The sequence below is a fragment of the Aspergillus tanneri genome (genome assembly GCF_003426965.1).
Source record: "Aspergillus tanneri strain NIH1004 chromosome Unknown AapTan_9_pilon_pilon_pilon, whole genome shotgun sequence".
Taxonomy (NCBI): Eukaryota; Fungi; Ascomycota; class Eurotiomycetes; order Eurotiales; family Aspergillaceae; genus Aspergillus; species Aspergillus tanneri.
The window spans coordinates 1,038,241-1,058,169 of NW_022984636.1; the positions used below are offsets into that span (position 1 = coordinate 1,038,241).

The window sequence follows — 19,929 nt, forward strand, 5'->3', positions numbered from 1 at the left end:
CGGCCACGTCGAAGTCGCGTCCAACCATCCCAGACCACCATTTCCATCTCCTTTGGGCAGATCTTGGTTTCTTCAAGCAGCACCAGACCAAGCTGCTTGAATACTTGTCCCCAGCACCACGTAGAGGTGTCTACCCATCGCTGGGGCACTTATTCAGTAAGATCACATATTAGTGCCATCCAGTGCCCCCCATCGCGAAGGCGGTGGGGGTGCACCACACCGGTAGCCCAATTCACACCGGAAACCAAAATTTGATACTATTCGCACTATCTATCATCTTTCCCCCTTAGAATCTGTTGTGGAATCAGGGGAAACGGGGCGCAGGGAGCTATTCTATCAGCTACAGGCCAACTAGCCTAACTAGGAAATAGATGTCATTCAGTGGAAACACCAGGAATCGCAGTATCTCAACCAACTGAGCCTACTAAGCGGTTCCCTCTATTCTCATTGAGGTGTTCAACTAACTAAAGGATTCAGGGGTTGAATCCGCAAGGAATACTCCGCACCGCCAAGTCGGGCGGATTATAGTGTTTCCGTTACAGAATCTATCCAAAAATTTGTGACGGCAGGCAAATCAGATGGATAAGATCACATTGAGTCCTATATCGAGAATACTAAAGATGGGGAGGAGAGGGAGAAGGTAGAAGGGAGTTGTCATGACGAGCGAGGATATGGTGGAAGGCTGAGCTAGGCTGACCGTTGGGAGGGAATCGGGATCCCGAAAGGGTTCAAGTCCCGTCCCATATTCCCAATGGGAATTAAATTTTAATTCCCTTCCCATGCCAAGCTATTCGGGAAGGGATATTCCCATTCCCTCTTATCTTAAAAATCACGTCCCATTTCCCGTCCCATTTCCCATATGAGAATTTCCCTTGGGAATTAGGATTAGAAAAGGAAATTCCCTTCCCGCTCAGTTAGAGGAAAGGAAATTCCCATCCCATTATGGGAAGTGGGATATTCCCAATAGAAAACGGGAATTTCCCTATAGGATTTTCCTAAATATATCTTCTAACAGATTCAGGTAACAATACTTGGCTAGTTTAAACACGGGAGATGAATTATTATTGAAAGGATGCATAATCAAGAACAAAGAAAAGGTAACAGATTAATGTAACAGTTAATGGCTCAACAACGAGTCTTAAAATGGCGAGTTCTTGCCGCTGGTGGCTGATCATCTAATTCTATGCCAGAGTAATCAAACGTTAATGATTGTGCAAGTATTTTCTCCTTAGTTATTGCCTGACGAGCAACAATATTCTCATGCTTCTGCACAGCCTCCTATCATCCCACTCAACAGAAGATACTATCATTAGCAAGATCTTGATCTATAAGATCGGATTGGCATCTTTGAGGATCATGATTTTTTTTATTGTTGGACCCTGAAGTTTCCCACGGCGGTATTGGCAGATATCACGACCAATATTAAATTGGCGTTCAATAGCGACACCTGTGAGGAATATTGCAAGAATATCACGAGCCATTCGGCAACAGTAGGATAAACCGACTCGATAGATCTCCAATGCTCAAGTATATCAATCTTTGAATACATGAAAGTGGTTGGTAGATAGATATTGTTCCATCTCATTCTGTTGTGTGGTATCTTTTGTGCTGGCCTTTGACGGCAGAATAGGGTATCAATATCCTAGAACAAAGTTAGCAATATGAAAACCAAACTGTTACAAATACTGTTACCTCAATTGGAGAGACATCTCCCTCATCCTCAGGAAGCAATTTTGGAGGCTCAAATTGTAGGTAGTTCTCTTTGTAGAACTGAAGAATCCGGCCTTTCTGATATCGCCGCTCATCCTTTGTCCAGTCATCCTCATGAAATGCATTCATGCGTTGAGTTGGATCAAGAACTGATGCAACTGCATAATAAATACCAAAGTTATTATCAGTCTGTGAGTAGTAACTTGATAATTTATCCTTTGCAGCTTGTAATGCAATTTGGAGAGGTTCCTTCCAATGCCTTTCTTTCTCAGCTTCTCTATATCGTGCCTCCAGATGTTGAAAGAGTCTGTTGTAGATAGGCCATGCTCGATGAATAATAATGCTATGGGAGATAGAGAGTGACTATGTATATTGCCAGAACGGAAATAATATAATAATAATATAACGAATCTGTTTCTATTCATCATCGGTGAGCTCAAGTGCCTGAAGTGTAGGATTATTGCATTTATTAAGGAACTCAGTAAGAGGACCTCGCAATAGTAATGCTCGGATTGCCATATTATATGTTGAATTCCAGCGAGTAGCAACATCCTGGACTATGTGGAGTGGTGGATTCCGAGATTGGACCTTTTGAAAGAGTTCACGACGTTGAGGAGAGGCATTAATTGCGTTTGCAAGTAGTCGAATCTAAGTAGTCAAGATAGTTAGCATACTGTTACTAAATACTGTTACTACTTCACTATAGCACTTACCTTGTGTAATGTCTTTCCAAAAATATCTTTGCGTTTTGAAAGTGTTAATTCGATTCCTTCATCATTAAAAAGAGGAAGGGTCTCATCCAATGATTCAATATTAAGTGCTTGAATAACTCTCTTCGCGACAAGCTGGATAACATGAGCAAGGCAGGGTAGATGGTTCTGCTCTGCTGACCAAGATATATTCTTTAAACTTAGAGACTCTGATAATGATTCACATAGAGTTTTATTATTACTAGCATTGTCTGTAGTAATAACTAACAATTGATCCTCAATACCATGTCTTAAGAAGTTGAAGAACAGTCTCAGCAAAAGAAGAGCCACTATGAACTCCTGCTAGAGGCTCAAACCCAAGAAGAACCTCCTTCCGCTCCCACCGAGATGTTATATAAGAACCAATAACTCCTAGAAATGGAAGATGATTTGGACTTATCCATGCATCCAATGTTAAGGATATTTTCCCTCGAGATGAATATCCTAACAAGATCTTGTCCTGGACTGCCTCAAATTTGCTGTCTAACAGTTTTCGGAGCTTTGTTCAGCGAGGAATATTAATGGTTGGATCAAGGAGAGAAAGGAGACTGATAAATTGAGGACATTCAATAGCTCGGAAGGATAGATTCAGTGCAAGAAATGTTTTAAGAATCTGTTCAGTAATATTGTTATCAGTCTTTGGAGGGATTATTGAAGTACTGCATGATAACTGGGAGTGAGGTCGTTTTCTCTGCTTGCGTGTTTCCCACTAAAACTGTTACTAAATACTGTTACCAAATAATGGGCTGTACTCACTGTGATTATTGATTGCCGTGAATCAGGACTCTGTTTTTTTTTACACTCCCTGCTTTTAAGATGCTTATTCATTCCTGACGTCCCATTGTTATAGTAGATCCCATGCTGAATAATGCTCTGACATGTATGGCATTGAAGATTGAAGAACAGGCTTCCCAGTATAAAGCTCGGCGTGTTGATCAAACTGATCCCATAAATCACCTCGACTTCTGCTTTTATTCCAGTTCGGGTGAGAGAATTTCTCATTTGGCTTGCCGTTAGAAATTCCTATACCAGTAGGTGTTTTCTTCCACCAGTCTGTAAAATCAGAATGGGAGGACTTCTCCCACTTCACATATTCAACGCCGTCAATTGATACAGTTTCAATATTTCCAGAGGGTTTAATATAGGATAAAGGTGTGGGGGAAGAACTCAGATACTGTGGGTTTGAAAATGTCCCTTTAGGATAAAGCAGAACGCAGAGGCTTAGAAGATTGCTTGAAAAGGAGTTACGGAGATTTTCTAGTAAAGCTTAGAGATTGGCTTCTTATAATAATTTTGTAACAGTAGAAAGTAACAGTAAGTATATAAATAATAGAATAAAACCTGATAAAAGAAATTTAAGCAGCAAAGAATAATAAATAGGATAAGAAGTTCTACGGTCGCAGAATCTTAGTGGGAAGCCTGTCTATTATTAGGCCGGGATACATTTATGATCTATCACAAATAGTATCAAACCTCATGTAGCCAACGCGTTTCAATAAACACAATTTTTATAAATAGTCGCGTAATTAGAAGGTACAGAAATAAGTATTTAAGGTTAAACTAGATATTTAGGGAAATTAGCTATGGTGTATTCAGAAAACGCGAGAATATTACGTGTTTAGTGGTATATTTATAAAGTATACTTTGGTCAGTTGTTTCAGAGAGAGATATATTTATATATTATATATAGTATTGCATTTAATATTACATAGACCTGGTGCTTTTTTTATGTTATTTTTGTTTTATTTTTAATTGTTCTCTCCCAATAGGAATTTAAACTTATATTATTTTCCTAAGCTCAAGTACGTAACACTTTGCAGTAACAGCCTGATAAAAAATTGAAAAGATTGTTGATTTTATACTAAACTAGACCATTGAAAAAACTTGCCTCGAGTGACTAATCAACAATAATTGGACTTTCCTAATAACCTACTACTTGTCCTCAAATTCTTCCGAGTCCTCACTTTCTTCCCCCAGATACCTCAACTTCACTACCAGAAAATTCTTCATCATCACCCGCCCAAATTGGTTCAATTGGGGATTTCTGGTTATAGAAATTATGAAGTTCTTGATCCAAGGCCTTACTAGAAGCGCTAATTAATTTTAGTTCATCGCGACCGTGTCTTAAAACTCGTTCTTCAAGAGAATTAACCAGGCAGGACTGGCGATGCTTCCAGAATGAAAGAATAGAATCCTAATTAACGTAAGTGTCTTTTTCTTAATCTGTTACCAAAGATTATTACCTTTGGGGTGGTTATAGTAGCTGGCTTAGAGGAGATCTCAGCCAAAATCTTGCGAGCTGCTTCATGTTCTTTTTTGTAGCTATTACTGCTTCTTTCTGAGCCTCCTGAAGCTGAAGCTGCTTTTCATACCACTCTTTGGACCTCTTAGCATCAAACCTCTCTTGCCATAACTGCGCAAGGGCATTATCCTCAAGCTGTTGTTTCAGTGACTCAGGTGCTGATTTCCTATATATTTCTTAGGCTCCATGGTTGTTACTAAAAGCCGTTACTACATACCAGATTCCAGTTTCCTTGAGCTTTTTAAGACAGTCGAATTTCGCTTTGCGGTCAGCATCATGTCTTTTCTGCAACTCCTTCTCAGGTCCAGTCTTTGCTTGACGACGGTTCCTTGCCTTCACCACTCGTTCAACAGTAGATATTTTGCGAGGCATTGAGAACTGGTGGTAACAGCGCTTGGTAACAAATATAAAGAGAGGGTGGTTAAACTGCAAGCTGGAAAATGAAGAAATTAGATGCTAAGAGTAATAGAGGACCAGGCTAGGAAGAGAATATAAGGTAAGTAAAGAAACAAAGGAGACAAAAGAAAAACAATTGGTTGCCTAGGACTTAGTGAATAAATGAGGTTTTGTTTACTTATTTAACCTTTCTTACCTCCTTTTACTACTAATACATTCTTTTATTTACTCTTCTTGCCTTTGTTGTCTCCTTTCTTCATATCTTTTCACCTCTTTCCTGCATTTTCTTGTTACATTGGTCTGTTACCAGTGATTTTCTTGACAAAATGCCACCAAAAGGTAGAAGGAATACTGGTGGGAAGAGATTACCAGGTCAGATGCTGGAAAACTGCTTAAAAAAGCCCAAGGTACTCAGTGTTAAGGTAAGGGAAGCTTGCTTCTTTAGTAACGAAATATAGTAACAGTTTTTAGCCTTTAAAAGGATAACGATGATTTAAACGAGGCTTTTATTGAACAGTACAAAGCATGGCATGTTCGCGCAGCTGAATGGGTTCTTGAGGAGAATGGTCGTACTGTGGATGATTATACCTCTATTGAACCAGCGCCTGTCCCAGACCTTTCCAACGAGATCCTTCCCAGTAAGTATTAACTAATCTATTTAGTATCATATTTTACTAATAATCGCTTTAGAGTCTGAGCGGGAAATTCGTCACTATGCAACAAACTGGCTTTTTTATTCCCAAATCTAATTTGGACGCCTTGTCCGTGAAGCGTGAAAAAATCACCCCGAGTTTCGTGTGAACCCCAGGTAATTGATGCTCTGCAGGAAGTTACTAAATAAGCATAACTATTTGTTTGCCTGTAAGTAACGGTTTCTAGTAACAGTATAGACTACTAATTTTAATAGGTTCAAATAAACTTACACGTCATGGAAAACGTGCAACTCTTATGGTTGAAGACATGCGTCTTGTTCTCGAGATTATCCAGGAATTTTACAGATGGTTGGCTTGCAACCTCAGGGCCCTTCTAATGCCCCCAAAAAACTTACTACAAAGAAAAGGGAAGCAATCAAACATATTAATACAGATTACATGACACTGCGCTTTTCCTTCGAGATGCTGCTATAGTGGTCATGAAGGTCGTATGCCCCCACGACCATTGACTACATCTCAGATTTTGCAACTTGAGGGAGGACAGTCGTCGCCGTGCTCTTGCTTACCAGAATACTACCGAACAGAATACGAGACATAATAGCTCTTATCAGGACGATACTGTACTCAATTTTGTTACGAACCCAGTTATATTATGGTGCATGATTCTGATATTAATTCAGACGAGGATCCCGAATTCGAGGGTGAAATGGACCTTGATAAATCAGAATCAGACTTAGAGTCAAGCTCTAATTCATCAACGGAATTTGGAGAGCAGGGCGACGGTGAGCAGAGCGAAGGTGGGCAAGGCGACAGTGAGTAGGGTGAGAGTGAGCAAGGCAACAGTGAGCAGGGCGAGAGTGAGTAAAGCGACGGTGCATAGGGACAAGGCTAGTAGGTGACAGATCGGTGGGACTGTTCTATGGTGTTTATATTTTATGTGAATACTGTTACAAAATTCTGTTACTTTAGTTTAAGTTTCATGCCTCACTACTCACTGAATATATGAAGGATTAATAAATGGGTATTATGTACATTAGAAACAAGGTAACAGACTTTAGTAACAGTAAAGGTAGAATCCCAGAAGTTTCCCTTCCCTTGCCAAGACTTTCGGGAAGGGATTCCCATTATATGGGATTCGGGATGGGATATTCCCATTCCCATATACTTAAAAATTCTGGTCCTGTTTGTATCAGGGAGTCCCATGGGATGGGAATCCCTTTAGAAAATAAGAGTATGGGAATTTCCCTCCTAAATTTTTAATGTCCCGAAATAATCCCTTCCCGATCTTGGCACGGGACGGGATATTCCCTTTCCCAAAAATTTCAAAAAAATCGTCCCGATTTTTTGGGAAGGGAATCCCATCCCGATTTCCCATGGGAATTTCCCTTCCCAACGGTCAGCCTGCCCTTGAATGCCGCGGTGATGCCGTGATAATGTTCCTGGGTCAACACCAAACTCTTTCGCAGTTTTTGCATAGTTAACTGATGCATCTGGGCCCGCCGATTCGATTGCTGCTAACGCTGATTCAAGAGGAGTCATATTAAATAAGTTATGAAGTGGTGAAGTTGGTGGGTGCAAATTGCGGTGAGGGGCCAAATCCGGCGGCAGCTGGTAATCTACGTTAAGGTAAAGTGACTGTAGGCGGAAGGCCCCGGAAGGGTAAGCCGATCAGAGGATACCTCTGTCAAGTACCATTGGTACCATTTCCGCATTAGTTATTTGAATTAGCTAATTAATAACCTTAATATAAGCAGATTTTGCTGGTTTATACTTACATTCTTTGCCAAAGCAGTCATTCTTCATAACTGTCTGTATTGCAGGTGTTGAGGTGATGGGTTGTGTATTGTACGCTAGTCTACCTTCAGGAGTCATGTTGACCCCCGGCTCTGGAACAACTATGTTCCGTGCCTGAGTGGGGATCTTGGATGTAGCACCTTGACACAGGTTGTGGGTCAGTGACTGTCAGTGACTGCCAAGCAAATTTTTGGATCGCCCGAGCCATTCCGAATGCCTATCCGACCTGCAACCTGTGGGATGGGAGGATGGATGGATTTGAATCCTGACGTAATCCGGGAATGGCCGGCTGCCCGGAAACATATGATTACACCAGCTATGAACCGCATTCAGAATTACTACCTGGCTACGTCACTTATTAGGTCAACTTTGAAGATTTATATCGGTGACTTTTCGCAGGGTTCGGTTTCTCCAGCACTATCTACTCGATTGCCAACAGTCCGCCTTTTTATCTGCCAACGATTAACGTGTGAATTCAGCAAAAGGATTAGTTTCCACACTCACAAATTGATTATTTAACATGAGACCCCAGTACTTGTACTACCTTCTAACCACAGGTGCTATGGCTCTTGCTGAAGATCAGCACCAACCTGTACAGCTCAGGTTTGCCTCCTTTGTCCTCCAAATAATTTTTAACACTCTAATACCTACTAAAAACTACTGGTTTGGTGGTGTATAGGAAGTAAGTGATCCTTTCTACAAGACTATAAGCTTAGAGTTTTACTAATACCAGTGGTGGGATGGGATATAGTATGTAAGTGATTCCTATAACACAACTATAAGCTTAGAATTTCGCTAATATATAAATGGATGGGATACAGCCTGTAAGTGATTCTGATGGCACAACTATATATATTACTAATACCAGGGGTGGGATGGGATATAGGTTGTAAGTGATTCTGATGGCAGAACTATATATATTTACTAATACGAGGGGCGGGATGGAATATAGGTTGTAAGTGGATTCTGATGACAGAACTATATATATTTACTAATACGAGAGGTGGGATGGAACATAGTACGTAAGTGATTCTGATGGCACAACTATATATATTTACTAATACCAGAGGTGGGATGGGATATAGGGAGTAAGATTCTGATGGCACAACTATATATTTACTCATACCAGAGGTGGGATGGGATATAGGTTGTAAGTGATTCTGATGGCAGAACTATATATATTTACTAATACGAAAGGTGGGATGGGATATAGGGAGTAAGTGATTCTGATGGCAGAACTATATATATTTACTCATACCAGAGGTGGGATGGGATATAGGGAGTAAGTGATTCTGATGGCACAACTATATATTTACTCATACCAGAGGTGGGATGGGATATAGGTTGTAAGTGATTCTGATGGCAGAACTATATATATTTACTAATACGAAAGGTGGGATGGGATATAGGAAGTAAGTGATTCTGTGGCAGAACTATAAAATATTTACTAATACGAAAGGTGGGATGGGATATAGGGAGTAAGTGATTCTGATGGCAGAATTATATATATTTACTAATACCAGAGGTGGGATGGGATATAGCTTGTAAGTGATTCTCATGGCAGAACTATATATAGTCCACTAATACCAGAGGTGGCATGGGATATAGTTTGTAAGTGATTCTGATGGCACAACTATATATATTCCACTAATACCAGAGGTGGCATGGGATCTAGTATGTAAGTGGTTCTGATGGCAGAACTATATATATTCCACTAATACCAGAGGTGGCATGGGATATAGTCTGTAAGTGGTTCTGATGGCAGAACTATATATATTCCACTAATACCAGAGGTGGCATGGGATATAGTCTGTAAGTGGTTCTGATGGCAGTACTATATATATTCCACTAATACCAGAGGTGGCATGGGATATAGTCTGTAAGTGGTTCTGATGGCAGAACTATATATATTTACTCATACCAGAGGTGGCATGGGATATAGGGAGTAAGTGATTCTGATGGCAGTACTATATATATTCCACTAATACCAGAGGTGGCATGGGATATAGTCTGTAAGTGGTTCTGATGGCAGTACTATATATATTTACTCATACCAGAGGTGGGATGGGATATAGGGAGTAAGTGATTCTGATGGCACAACTATATATTTACTCATACCAGAGGTGGGATGGGATATAGGTTGTAAGTGATTCTGATGGCAGAACTATATATATTTACTAATACGAGGGGCGGGATGGAATATAGGGAGTAAGTGATTCTGATGGCAGAACTATATATATTCTACTAATATCAGGGGTGGGATGGGATATAGGAAGTAAGTGATTCTCATGGCAGAACTATACATATTACTAATACCAGAGGTGGGATGGGATATAGTCTGTAAGTGATCCTGATGGCAGAACTATACATATTACTAATACCAGGGGTGGGATGGGATATAGTATGTAAGTGATTCTCATGGCAGAACTATATATATTCTACTAATACCAGAGGTGGCACGGGATATAGTATGTAAGTGGTTCTGATGGCAGAACTATATATATTCTATTAAATACCAGAGGTGGGATGGGATATAGGAAGTAAGTGATTCTTATAACGGAACTATAGATATTTACTAATACCAGGGGTGGGATGGGATATAGGTTGTAAGTGATTCTGATGGCAGAACTATATATATATTACTAATACCAGAGATGCGATGGGATATAGCTTGTAAGTGATTCTGATGGCAGAACTATATATATTTACTAATATCAGGGGTGGGATGGGATATAGGTTGTAAGTGATTCTGATAGCACAACTATATATATTCCACTAATACCAGAGGTGGGATGGGATATAGTATGTAAGCGGTTCTGATGGCAGAACTATATATATTCCACTAATACCAGAGGTGGGATGGGACATAGGAAGTAAGTGGTTCTGATGGCAGAAGTATACATATTTATTAATACCAGACGTGGGATGGGATATAGTCTGTAAGTGATCCTGATGGCAGAACTATACATATTACTAATACCAGGGGTGGCATGGGATATAGTCTGTAAGTGGTTCTGATGGCAGAACTATATATATTCTACTAATGCTAGGGGTGGGATGGGACATAGTCTGTAAGTGATTCTGATGGAACAACTATATATATTTACTAATACCAGAGGTGGCATGGGATGTAGCTTGTAAGTGCTCCTGATGGCAGAACTATACATATTACTAATACCAGGGGTGGCATGGGATATAGCACGTAAGTGATTCTGATAACGAACTATAAGTCTTTTACTAATAATGAATTGGGATGGGATATAGGGAGTAAGTTATTTATACTTTAAGACTATAAGCTTATAGGTTTTACTAATACTAGGCCTGGTGGAATGGGATATAGAATGTAAGTGGTTCTTATAACACAGCTACCAGCTAGCAGTTTTACTAATACCAGGGGTGGGATGGGGTATAGCTTGTGAGTGGCATTATAGAGTGAGAGAATGATTTAATATTACTAAGTAATTGGGAGATAGGCTGTAAGTATTATACCCCTCTAATGTTAATTGTTAATACAATAGTGACTTAAATGAGATATAGCCTGTATGTTGCTCTAAATAAAATTATATACCAACTTATATTTACTTGTCTATGTTGGTTGGCAATAGCCTGTATGTGAAATATATATACATATATTAAGGGCACTATAACCTGGGTGGATGGCATGGCCTTAGATTGTATGTGGCTCTGCTTTATAAACTTTGAGAATTATAAACATCTAACCTGTGTTGGCTGATTTTAATAATATAACACAGACTGTATGTGACTGCAAATACTAAAACTTAAGGTTAAGCCTTACTAATGTGTTTTTTATATGGTATAGAGTGTAAGTTATATTGGTTAAACCTGTGAAAGTATAAAATTACTAACCTACCTTGTTTGGATATCTCAGGCGGTAGGCGGCATATATAAAATATTTTATAAGTAATCTGATATATATCTAGATTATGCCGAGATTGTAAGTGGAATTAATTTATTAGTTTATTGTGCTAATAGCTTTTAACACATATATTCTTTGCATATAGACGGTCAGTCACTATAACCCACTGGGCTAAAACCCAGCTGATATTAACTTTATGGGCAAAAATAGAATGTAGTTCTTTTTATTACTAAAAAATAATAAAAAAAGCTGCTGGCAGGAGCTGACTACATTGAATATAGGCTGTATGTGACTACGATAAAATTGCTGTTAAACTAAATTTGTGGCTTATAAATGCTGGTTGGGTGGAATATAGATTGTGAGTGGATTTAGCTATTAACTGGAACTAGTTATATCTGACCATTTTTGAACTTACCATAGCCCGTATGTGACTGTTGAAATCCGAGTTGAAATCCGAGTTTAAGTAAATATTGCTAAACTTTCTATGTTTATTGGGATATAGGGAGTAAGTTAATGATTTTAACCACAATATTTAACTATAGGAAGCCACGTGGGTTTGGTGTTAGTGGAAATAAATCACTAACAGACATATAGATAGTGAAACCAATCTTGTAAGTGGGTGCGGATACTAAGTGGAACTTGTTATATCTAACCCTTGTTTGTCAAACTTTCTGCAGGCTGTATGTGGCTCTTAGAATTCAAAGTTTATAGCTAAGGGTTGCTAAATTCTGTTATTATGGGACATAGAGTGTAAGTAGAACAGTTTTAATTATAATGTTTAATTAGGGAAGCATGCACATGCTAATTAATATATAGCTGGAAAACAGGATTGTAAGTAGCTCCGGCTACAAAGGAAGGTGTGTTTATAAGGCTGCTAATATAAACATGGTATTATGGATATAGAAAGTAGGTGAAGAATTATCTACTGAAGAATGGCGCTAATATATAATGGTTAACGGAGAAATAGAGTGTAAGCCACTCAGATAAGGATATAACCTATATGGGTTAGCTGCTGCTGTTTGCAAACTAACTGATAAAATAGCTTGTAAGATGGCTCCACCTAAGGAATTATATGGACAGTTACTGACCCAAGATTATTGGACTGGATTCAGGAAGTATGTTTTTCAAAGCAAATACTTAACTAGTATAAATTATCTACTTAAGAATGGCGCTAATATATAATGGTTAACGGAGAAATAGAGTGTAAGCCACTCAGATAAGGATATAACCCATATGGGTTAGCTGCTGCTGTTTGCAAACTAACTGATAAAATAGCTTGTAAGATGGCTCCACCTAAGGTATTATATGGGCTGTCACTGACCCGAGATTATTGGACTGGATTCAGGAAGTATGTATTCCGAAGCAAATACTTAACCAGTATAAGGCATGTATACCATAATGGCATAGCCTGCTAATATATTGGGGAATAATAGATAGTAAGTAGCTCTGATGGGTGTTTCCTGGAAACTGGACAGTTTATTAACTTCGGCACGTAATATAGCCTGTATGTGAATTCCACAAGACTACCTTGAATATTATTATTGTTAAAGGCTGTTGGTTTGGAACATAGGCAGTAAGTGTCCCCTGTTACTATACTGCGATTAATAGATGTTACTGATCTGCTGTGCGCTACAGACTGTAAGAATCAAACCCAAACCTGAGTATTATAAGAAGCAGTGCCTGACCTGTGGGTAATAACTGCAATACAGTGTGTAAGCACCCCCTAGCCATATATAAAAAGAGTTATGATTAGTTAATAATAGGTCTTGTGAGGGATATAGTATGTACGTATCTCCCACTAATTATCTATTAGTTTAAGAAAGAATTGTTAGCTAAGAACAGTGTGTGGAATCCCGCTTTTGGATATAGAATGCAAGTTACCCTTACCCCGAGGCGTTGATGGCCCAGTATATTATATTAACTCGATGGGATATAGTGTGTAAGCCGGATTAGTTAAATACTATAATAACCAGCATCGCTAATTGCCATGGGGGTTTTTGCACAGCTGGTAAGTAACATGCTGTTAATAATAATAGGAGAGAGATCCCGCTAAGTGACGGTTATATAAAAATATAGGTGGTAGGTTAACCACACCTTGCTTTTCAGAATTAAGGCAGCTGTTAACCAAACAATGCGGGCTATATGGGATATAGGAGGTAAGCATATTAAATATATTTCTTCTAGCTATAAAAGTATTTGCTAAGTAATCTGGTTGCTGGGGTGGGAATGCAGTCTGTAAGTAAAATAAACTATCTTGGCTTGCACTTATAACTAATTCCGCTATGCAGGCTGTAAGTATTTCTGTGTCGAATAGCCACAGATAGCTGAAGTATTGCTAATTTAACCCTTGTTGGGATGGGGTAAAGGGAGTAAGTTTCCTAAAAATCTGCTAATGTTTAACTATTGCTAACTACTACCTCCTTATAGTGTGTAAGTATAGCTGAATTAGGCATACACCTTAAAAGTGTGACTCCCGTACTTGTTAACAAAATATAGGGAGTAAGTGGATTTAACTATTTTAATTACAAGAGTATATAGTAGGAACTGACCAGAGCTTGTTTTATAGGTGGTAAGTGGGCTTTAAAACAGTCTCCTAATATAATTATAATTAATTAATCAACACTAATTCGAGGAGAGAGAGGCACATTCGGTATGTATTATTATTAAATCTTAATTAATATTACAGTAATAATATACTTACCAAGAATTGGTTGGATTAACATAGTGTGTATGTGATGCTCTTTAAAAAAGGGCAAGATAATACTTATTTGTGATGACTTATCTCACATAGACTGTAAGTGATATTTCCCAGATAATACCAGAACAGGCCGCTAACTACCAACTATGTTATAGACGGTAGGAAATCTAAATAAATAATCCCGGAGCTAAGTGTGTTACTAACATATACCTTCGTGGTGGGATACAGCGGGCAAGTCTTGCTGAATACAATATATAGCAGAATAGTAATGCTAACAAACACAAACTAACTGTACAGCCTGTGAGTTATCCTTTAACTTATTTGCACTGGCACTACGGTGACACTCACTTGTAATATGTGACTGGGTGTAGACACAGGTAAGTAAGGCATACAATAATATATAGGATTATAAAAGAGTTTTATATATGCTTAATTTATTATAATATAGGTAAGTAGTGCTATTCACCAACCAGTATAATAAATATAAATAATTAGTTTACTTACTCCAGGGGGCATAACACAGATGGTAAGTATATCTGATTATGAGCTGAATAGAATATGCTAGCTACAAGATGACTAACTCCCACAGGTGGTAAGGGGTCCCCAGTATAATATAAACTCTGCCCCTATATGTTAATATACATGTCCTGGGCTAAACACAATAAAGGCTGTAAGTGGCCTTGGTCAAGTCCTATAATTCTGCCATGAAACTGATAATAGTTAGCCCTATGACCATAATGCTCTGGTAAGTCAGGACAACTAAAATTAATTAGACTTGAATATTAAAAGCATATCACTGTTACTAACTTGAAATATTAGTAACAACGTGCAACCGTTATAGTGCGGTCTAGTGGACTCAAGGTATTTTTAACAGTATAGTATCCACCTCCTTCCTATTATTATTTCTTTGTTTTTAATGGCTTTTATGCTAACCATTATCTTATTTTGTCGGATGACTAAACTATGATTATTGGTATTGCTGCAAAGCAGCAGTGGTAGTTCAACACTGTAAGTCCACCTTATTAGGTCGTGTGTATACTAACTTAATAAACAACTAAGACTTTTATTTGGTTGTCAATGCGTTATTGTTACTGGAACTATTGGTTTAACTATTTGTTCGCCTCGGCATGGGTTTTTTTTTCCTAGTATTTCTTGCTAGGTTTTCCCCATGTCTTCTATGCAAATGCAGGGGCAAATGTTGAATGTTTTCTTATATTTTAAGTTGTACAATCAGAATTGAAGATTGTGGTCCACTTTTCTGCACTACTATGTCTACTACTATGGTTTATGACAATGCTGTAACGAATCAACCTGCTTGGGGGCCAGATAGATCAGCCAGTGAGCTGGGTAAGATAGCAGGAGGAATTCGGGATTCCGCCCCTGGCGCCGGGGTTTCTGGTCCCGTCTCATATTCACATGGGATTCTGGGGGTGGACTCAAATCCCGTCTCAAGAAATTGGGAAGGGATTCCCTTTTCGTGGGAAATCGGGATGGGATAATCCCTGTCAGGGCCTGGGCCGAACTCCTGCCTGAGGCACCAAGAGGTTATTCACTGTTGATCCCACAACATGGAGATTTTCCCACATTTCTTGTACGATAGAATTCTTCCTTCCTTCCTTCTCTACGTTTGATTTTTTTCGTTAGATCGCCACCTTAGATAAAATCCATCCAATTTACCAAGGTGTATAGGATCATCACATCCGATTCACAGAAAGGAAATGTTAGTTCGGCTGGCAGGCATATACTATGAATTAGGTGTCAAGGCCACGGACAATCGAGTCTATCGAAGCCAATGTAACCTATCCACGTTAATTGCGTAATACGAGACGCACAGCTCAGGACTAACCGTGCACACACCACCACCCTTTCGGGTGTTGGTGCTCCCTGCCTCAACGGTCCTCCCGGTCTCAACGGTCCTTTTTTTCTTTACTTTTCTACACTACAAGAGCACCACCATGGCAGAGCCATATAAAGAAGTCGAAAAGCGCATTACTAAAGCCTGCAATTCTATTAAAGGCCAAAAAGCCAAATTTCGCGCGTTTAGCCTGTGATTTTCACGTGCCAATACGTCGACTACGGGCTCGCTTTAATGGCCGTCAATCTCGTTCGACTCGCCATTAGCCAACCAGATAACTTAGCGAGGCATAAAAGGCTTGCAGTTATTCAGTGGATCCGGCGGCTTGATTTAATATTTATTTTACCCAACACGAGTATGATTATAGACTGTGCAAACCAGATTTTAAAGCAAAACGAGACCGACGCGGAATCAACGCGGGTACCGTAGGTAAAATACTGGGTGTATAACTTTATTACTGTTCTTTAACACGAGCTCACAACAGCTATTAGCCTTAAAAAAGTAATATAAACATCCTAAAATAAAGCAGCAGCTCTCGTTTACCGGTGTATTAGAATCTTGTCACGCAAAACGCAAAATTAAGGATAGGGCAGCTCGAGAAAGACTTACTCAGGCCCGTTGGAAGAAGAGACAAGCTGATAAACAGGCCAACCAACAACTTATACATAAGGAGGAGCTTGCAAAAAAAGGATTAGGTGAAATTTCACCTCCAGATAATCCTGTTGATCTACTTTTTGGCATGATATGGTCGTGGATCCTGTATAATAGACCAAATAGTTCAAATAAGACCGTTGAGACCGGGAGGACCGTTGAGACCGGGAGCACCAACACCCGGAAGGGTGGTGGTGTGTGCACGGTTAGTTGCCAGAGAAAAACAACTACGCACCCTCCAACCCAACCCTCACATTTGGGGGTATTACGGCAAGCCATTAGGACAAAAGTTTAAAACTAATTTTTCTATCCGGTGACTGAGTTTTTGCCGGCAGAATACAGAATAACATGCTTTGATTTATATTTAATATTCTACTAGGAGAATATAATACAGTATATATCTACTCAGGCTTGCTTAGCTTCACCTATAAAGGCTACTAGTCCTGAGCACCACAAAGAGGTGCAAGCCATTGCCCAGGTAAAAACACAAAAGCACAAAAACGCCGAACGCCATACACCAAACGCCAACCAACGCCGTACGCCAAAAGGGAAGAATACACTTAAACAATAACAATAGCATTCTCTGGAGAAGAACCTGGCGCCGGTAGCGTACGATCCCCAGGAGTGTCTGCAGGGCTACCAACATCATCCAAGGGTGCCTCTGGTTCATCATCTCCTGGATCGTCCTCTCCTCCTGACCGTACGGAGCAGCGACTAGTATGGTCACGCCATTTACAATTGGCACAAGCTCCACCAAAGTGGCCTGGAACCCGGCGACACTCTGGGAATGGACGATAGCCTGGCCGTGCCAGCCTACAGGCCAAACACGGCACGCCTACCGTACGACCGCGAGATTGGATCAGGAGGGCATTTATATATGAAGGACGATGGGATAGGATCTGATATCCAGAGATACACCCCCGTACGAACCGGACATCTTGACCTAGACGGGCCAAAACTGCCTGGCCTGGTAGGCTGTGTACCCAAGGTGCAAGCTGCTGCCCCCCAATAGGGAGAACAGGATCACCCTGGGAGACCTCCACTGCACGGCGCCAAATCTCCTCCAGAGAAGAGCAGGAATAAGGGCAGACATGTTGTACGAAAAAGGGCTGAAAGAGGGGAAACAAGACTGGGTATCTAGAGATAAAAGGAGAAGAGAAGTAAAGGATTAAAAAAGGGGGAAGAAGGCCTTTATATACCTTTACTTATGTTGTACAATAAAGTGAATAAGATTTATAAAAATTAAGTCACAAACATTATTCACACCATATCCAAGCAACAAAATCAAAGTCCATGTTGTGCTGAACGTTCAAGATCTTCCTCAGTCAATTCATGCTGGTTCCTCGTACGATTTGCAATATATTCAAGTGTGTCTGGTGTATTAGACACTGAATCCTCAGACTGAGCCACAGAGAATGATCTTTTCCGAGAAACCTTTGGTTCTGTTTTGACTTTTAATTCTGTTTTAATTTCCTTTTTAATCCCCTTCTTACCCTTTGAAATTTTTTCCTTTTTTATTTGAGACGTCTTCTCCTCTTGTAGAACAGGAACAGGGGTCTCATCTTTTGCAGAAAGGACCTCTCGTACGATAATAACAAAGATGTTAACAGGCTGATTTTGCCCACCCGTACGAAACCATGTTGAAACAAGTTCTTCGATAGTTTGAGGGGAGTCGGCATTTTTAGAGACATATACTGGCTCTAGCTTTGAAACTGATACTGCAAGTCGAAGTTGATCTAAAGGATCTTGTTGAAGCTGTTGACTCATTCCAGGAAAAAGATCATTTGTAATAAAGTCTTCAAAGGATTCAATCGTACGATTCTTGATTTTCATTGATACTTTTTCTAGAAGTTGAATTAGATAAAATAATAAATAGCTAAGCATTATACATACCTAAAGATTTGCACGAAGTAGGAGAATAAAATCCCTCTTCAGTTCTTGACTGTTTTAAAAGGTAAAATAAAACAGTAGCTGAAATAAAGGAGGAAGGAATAACTTGTTTCTTCGTACGAGTGATAGAAGCTTGACGATATTGCTCTGCCCCTTCCGTACGATCATAATGTGTAAAAACCGTTGTTGCAGGAGGTGAATCAGAAAGGTCAATAATATCTATTTTGTTTCTCGTACGAGAAGATTGATGGCTTCGCCTAGCACCACAGCTTCCACATGCCCAGGCATCACCATGTCTCATACCAGTTTTAGGACAAAATGGACTCCAGGATGAATCCATTTTAAACTTTTTGCCGTTTTTGAAGAATAAGTCTTTTTTACATTATTGTACGAAATTTGTGAGATATTTAAGGTAGAGCTCATACCTATTAACAAAAATGCGGTGAGGAAGTAGCGGTGAAGATATATCTCTTCGTACAAAGCTATCTAAGAGAGCTATCCCCAGTATGGTCAAAATCAAAGTCAATTTCTTGAATCTCCTGCTCAGGCTGCCAATTAAAACCACCCGTTGGCTTTGTAGATAAGCTGAGTATTGGTTGAAGCCCACTTTCAATGTGAATCCTTATACGTTGACACAAATCAATAAACATCGTACGATAAGGTGAAAACCGATCATTATCTGAGTACTCAGAAGGGTTATTTGGACTAAAGCCAAGCTCAGAAAGTTGCTTATATACCCAATTATATGTTTCTTGAGGGAGGTATTCATCGGAATCTATAGATTTATTAGTATATTTTATATATAATTAATAAAAAAAACTTACCCCAGGCTTGAACCTCACTCTGTAGAGTCTGTAAAAGGTCTTCATTAAATGAAATACCAAAATCCTGTACACCATCTACAGGGAAATGATAGTTCATATATGGCTTGCCATGAACTAAATGCGGACGAAGCTTTTGTTTCCGAATAGAATGATTATTCCATGTTCGTACGAAGGAAAAAATTTCTGTTCGAAGGATAGGCATATAAATAGCAAAAAGAGCAATCTGAGAAGGTAGATTATCTTGAGAAAAAAGCCCTTCTTCTTGAAGAGATATAAAAAAGTCCTATTAAAGTTAGCTCCTCGTACGAAGAAATAGGGAATAACATCTTACCTTCCAGCGCCAAAGTAAGCCCCTACTCAACTGTAGCCACCAGGCCTCAATTCTTTGATTCGCTGTGCTTGTACCGTATATATAGCAATCTCTAATAGAGACCTCTGGGTTTGTTGATTGTTGAAGCTTATGTTGAGCTTCAGCAAGAAGAGGTGTCTCATTTCCACGATCAGACCGTACGAATCGAGGTGTTTTTTTG

General features: G+C 39.4%; 2 protein-coding genes across 2 annotated transcripts; one reads left to right on the forward strand and one right to left on the reverse strand.

The window, feature by feature from the left end:
• Positions 1 to 4,713: 4,713 nt before the first annotated feature.
• On the reverse strand, positions 4,714 to 5,133 carry ATNIH1004_011834 (uncharacterized protein; the record flags this gene model as incomplete). The annotated part of the gene is made up of 2 exons (XM_033576396.1): positions 4,714 to 4,927; positions 4,979 to 5,133. 2 exons carry the CDS (start codon positions 5,131 to 5,133, stop codon positions 4,714 to 4,716), a joined length of 369 nt encoding a protein of 122 aa, XP_033421060.1.
• Positions 5,134 to 5,483: 350 nt separating this feature from the next.
• On the forward strand, positions 5,484 to 6,630 carry ATNIH1004_011835 (uncharacterized protein; the record flags this gene model as incomplete). The annotated part of the gene is made up of 3 exons (XM_033576397.1): positions 5,484 to 5,579; positions 5,639 to 5,795; positions 6,491 to 6,630. The coding sequence occupies 3 exons, from the start codon at positions 5,484 to 5,486 to the stop codon at positions 6,628 to 6,630; spliced, it is 393 nt and encodes a 130-aa protein (XP_033421061.1).
• Positions 6,631 to 19,929: the final 13,299 nt, after the last annotated feature.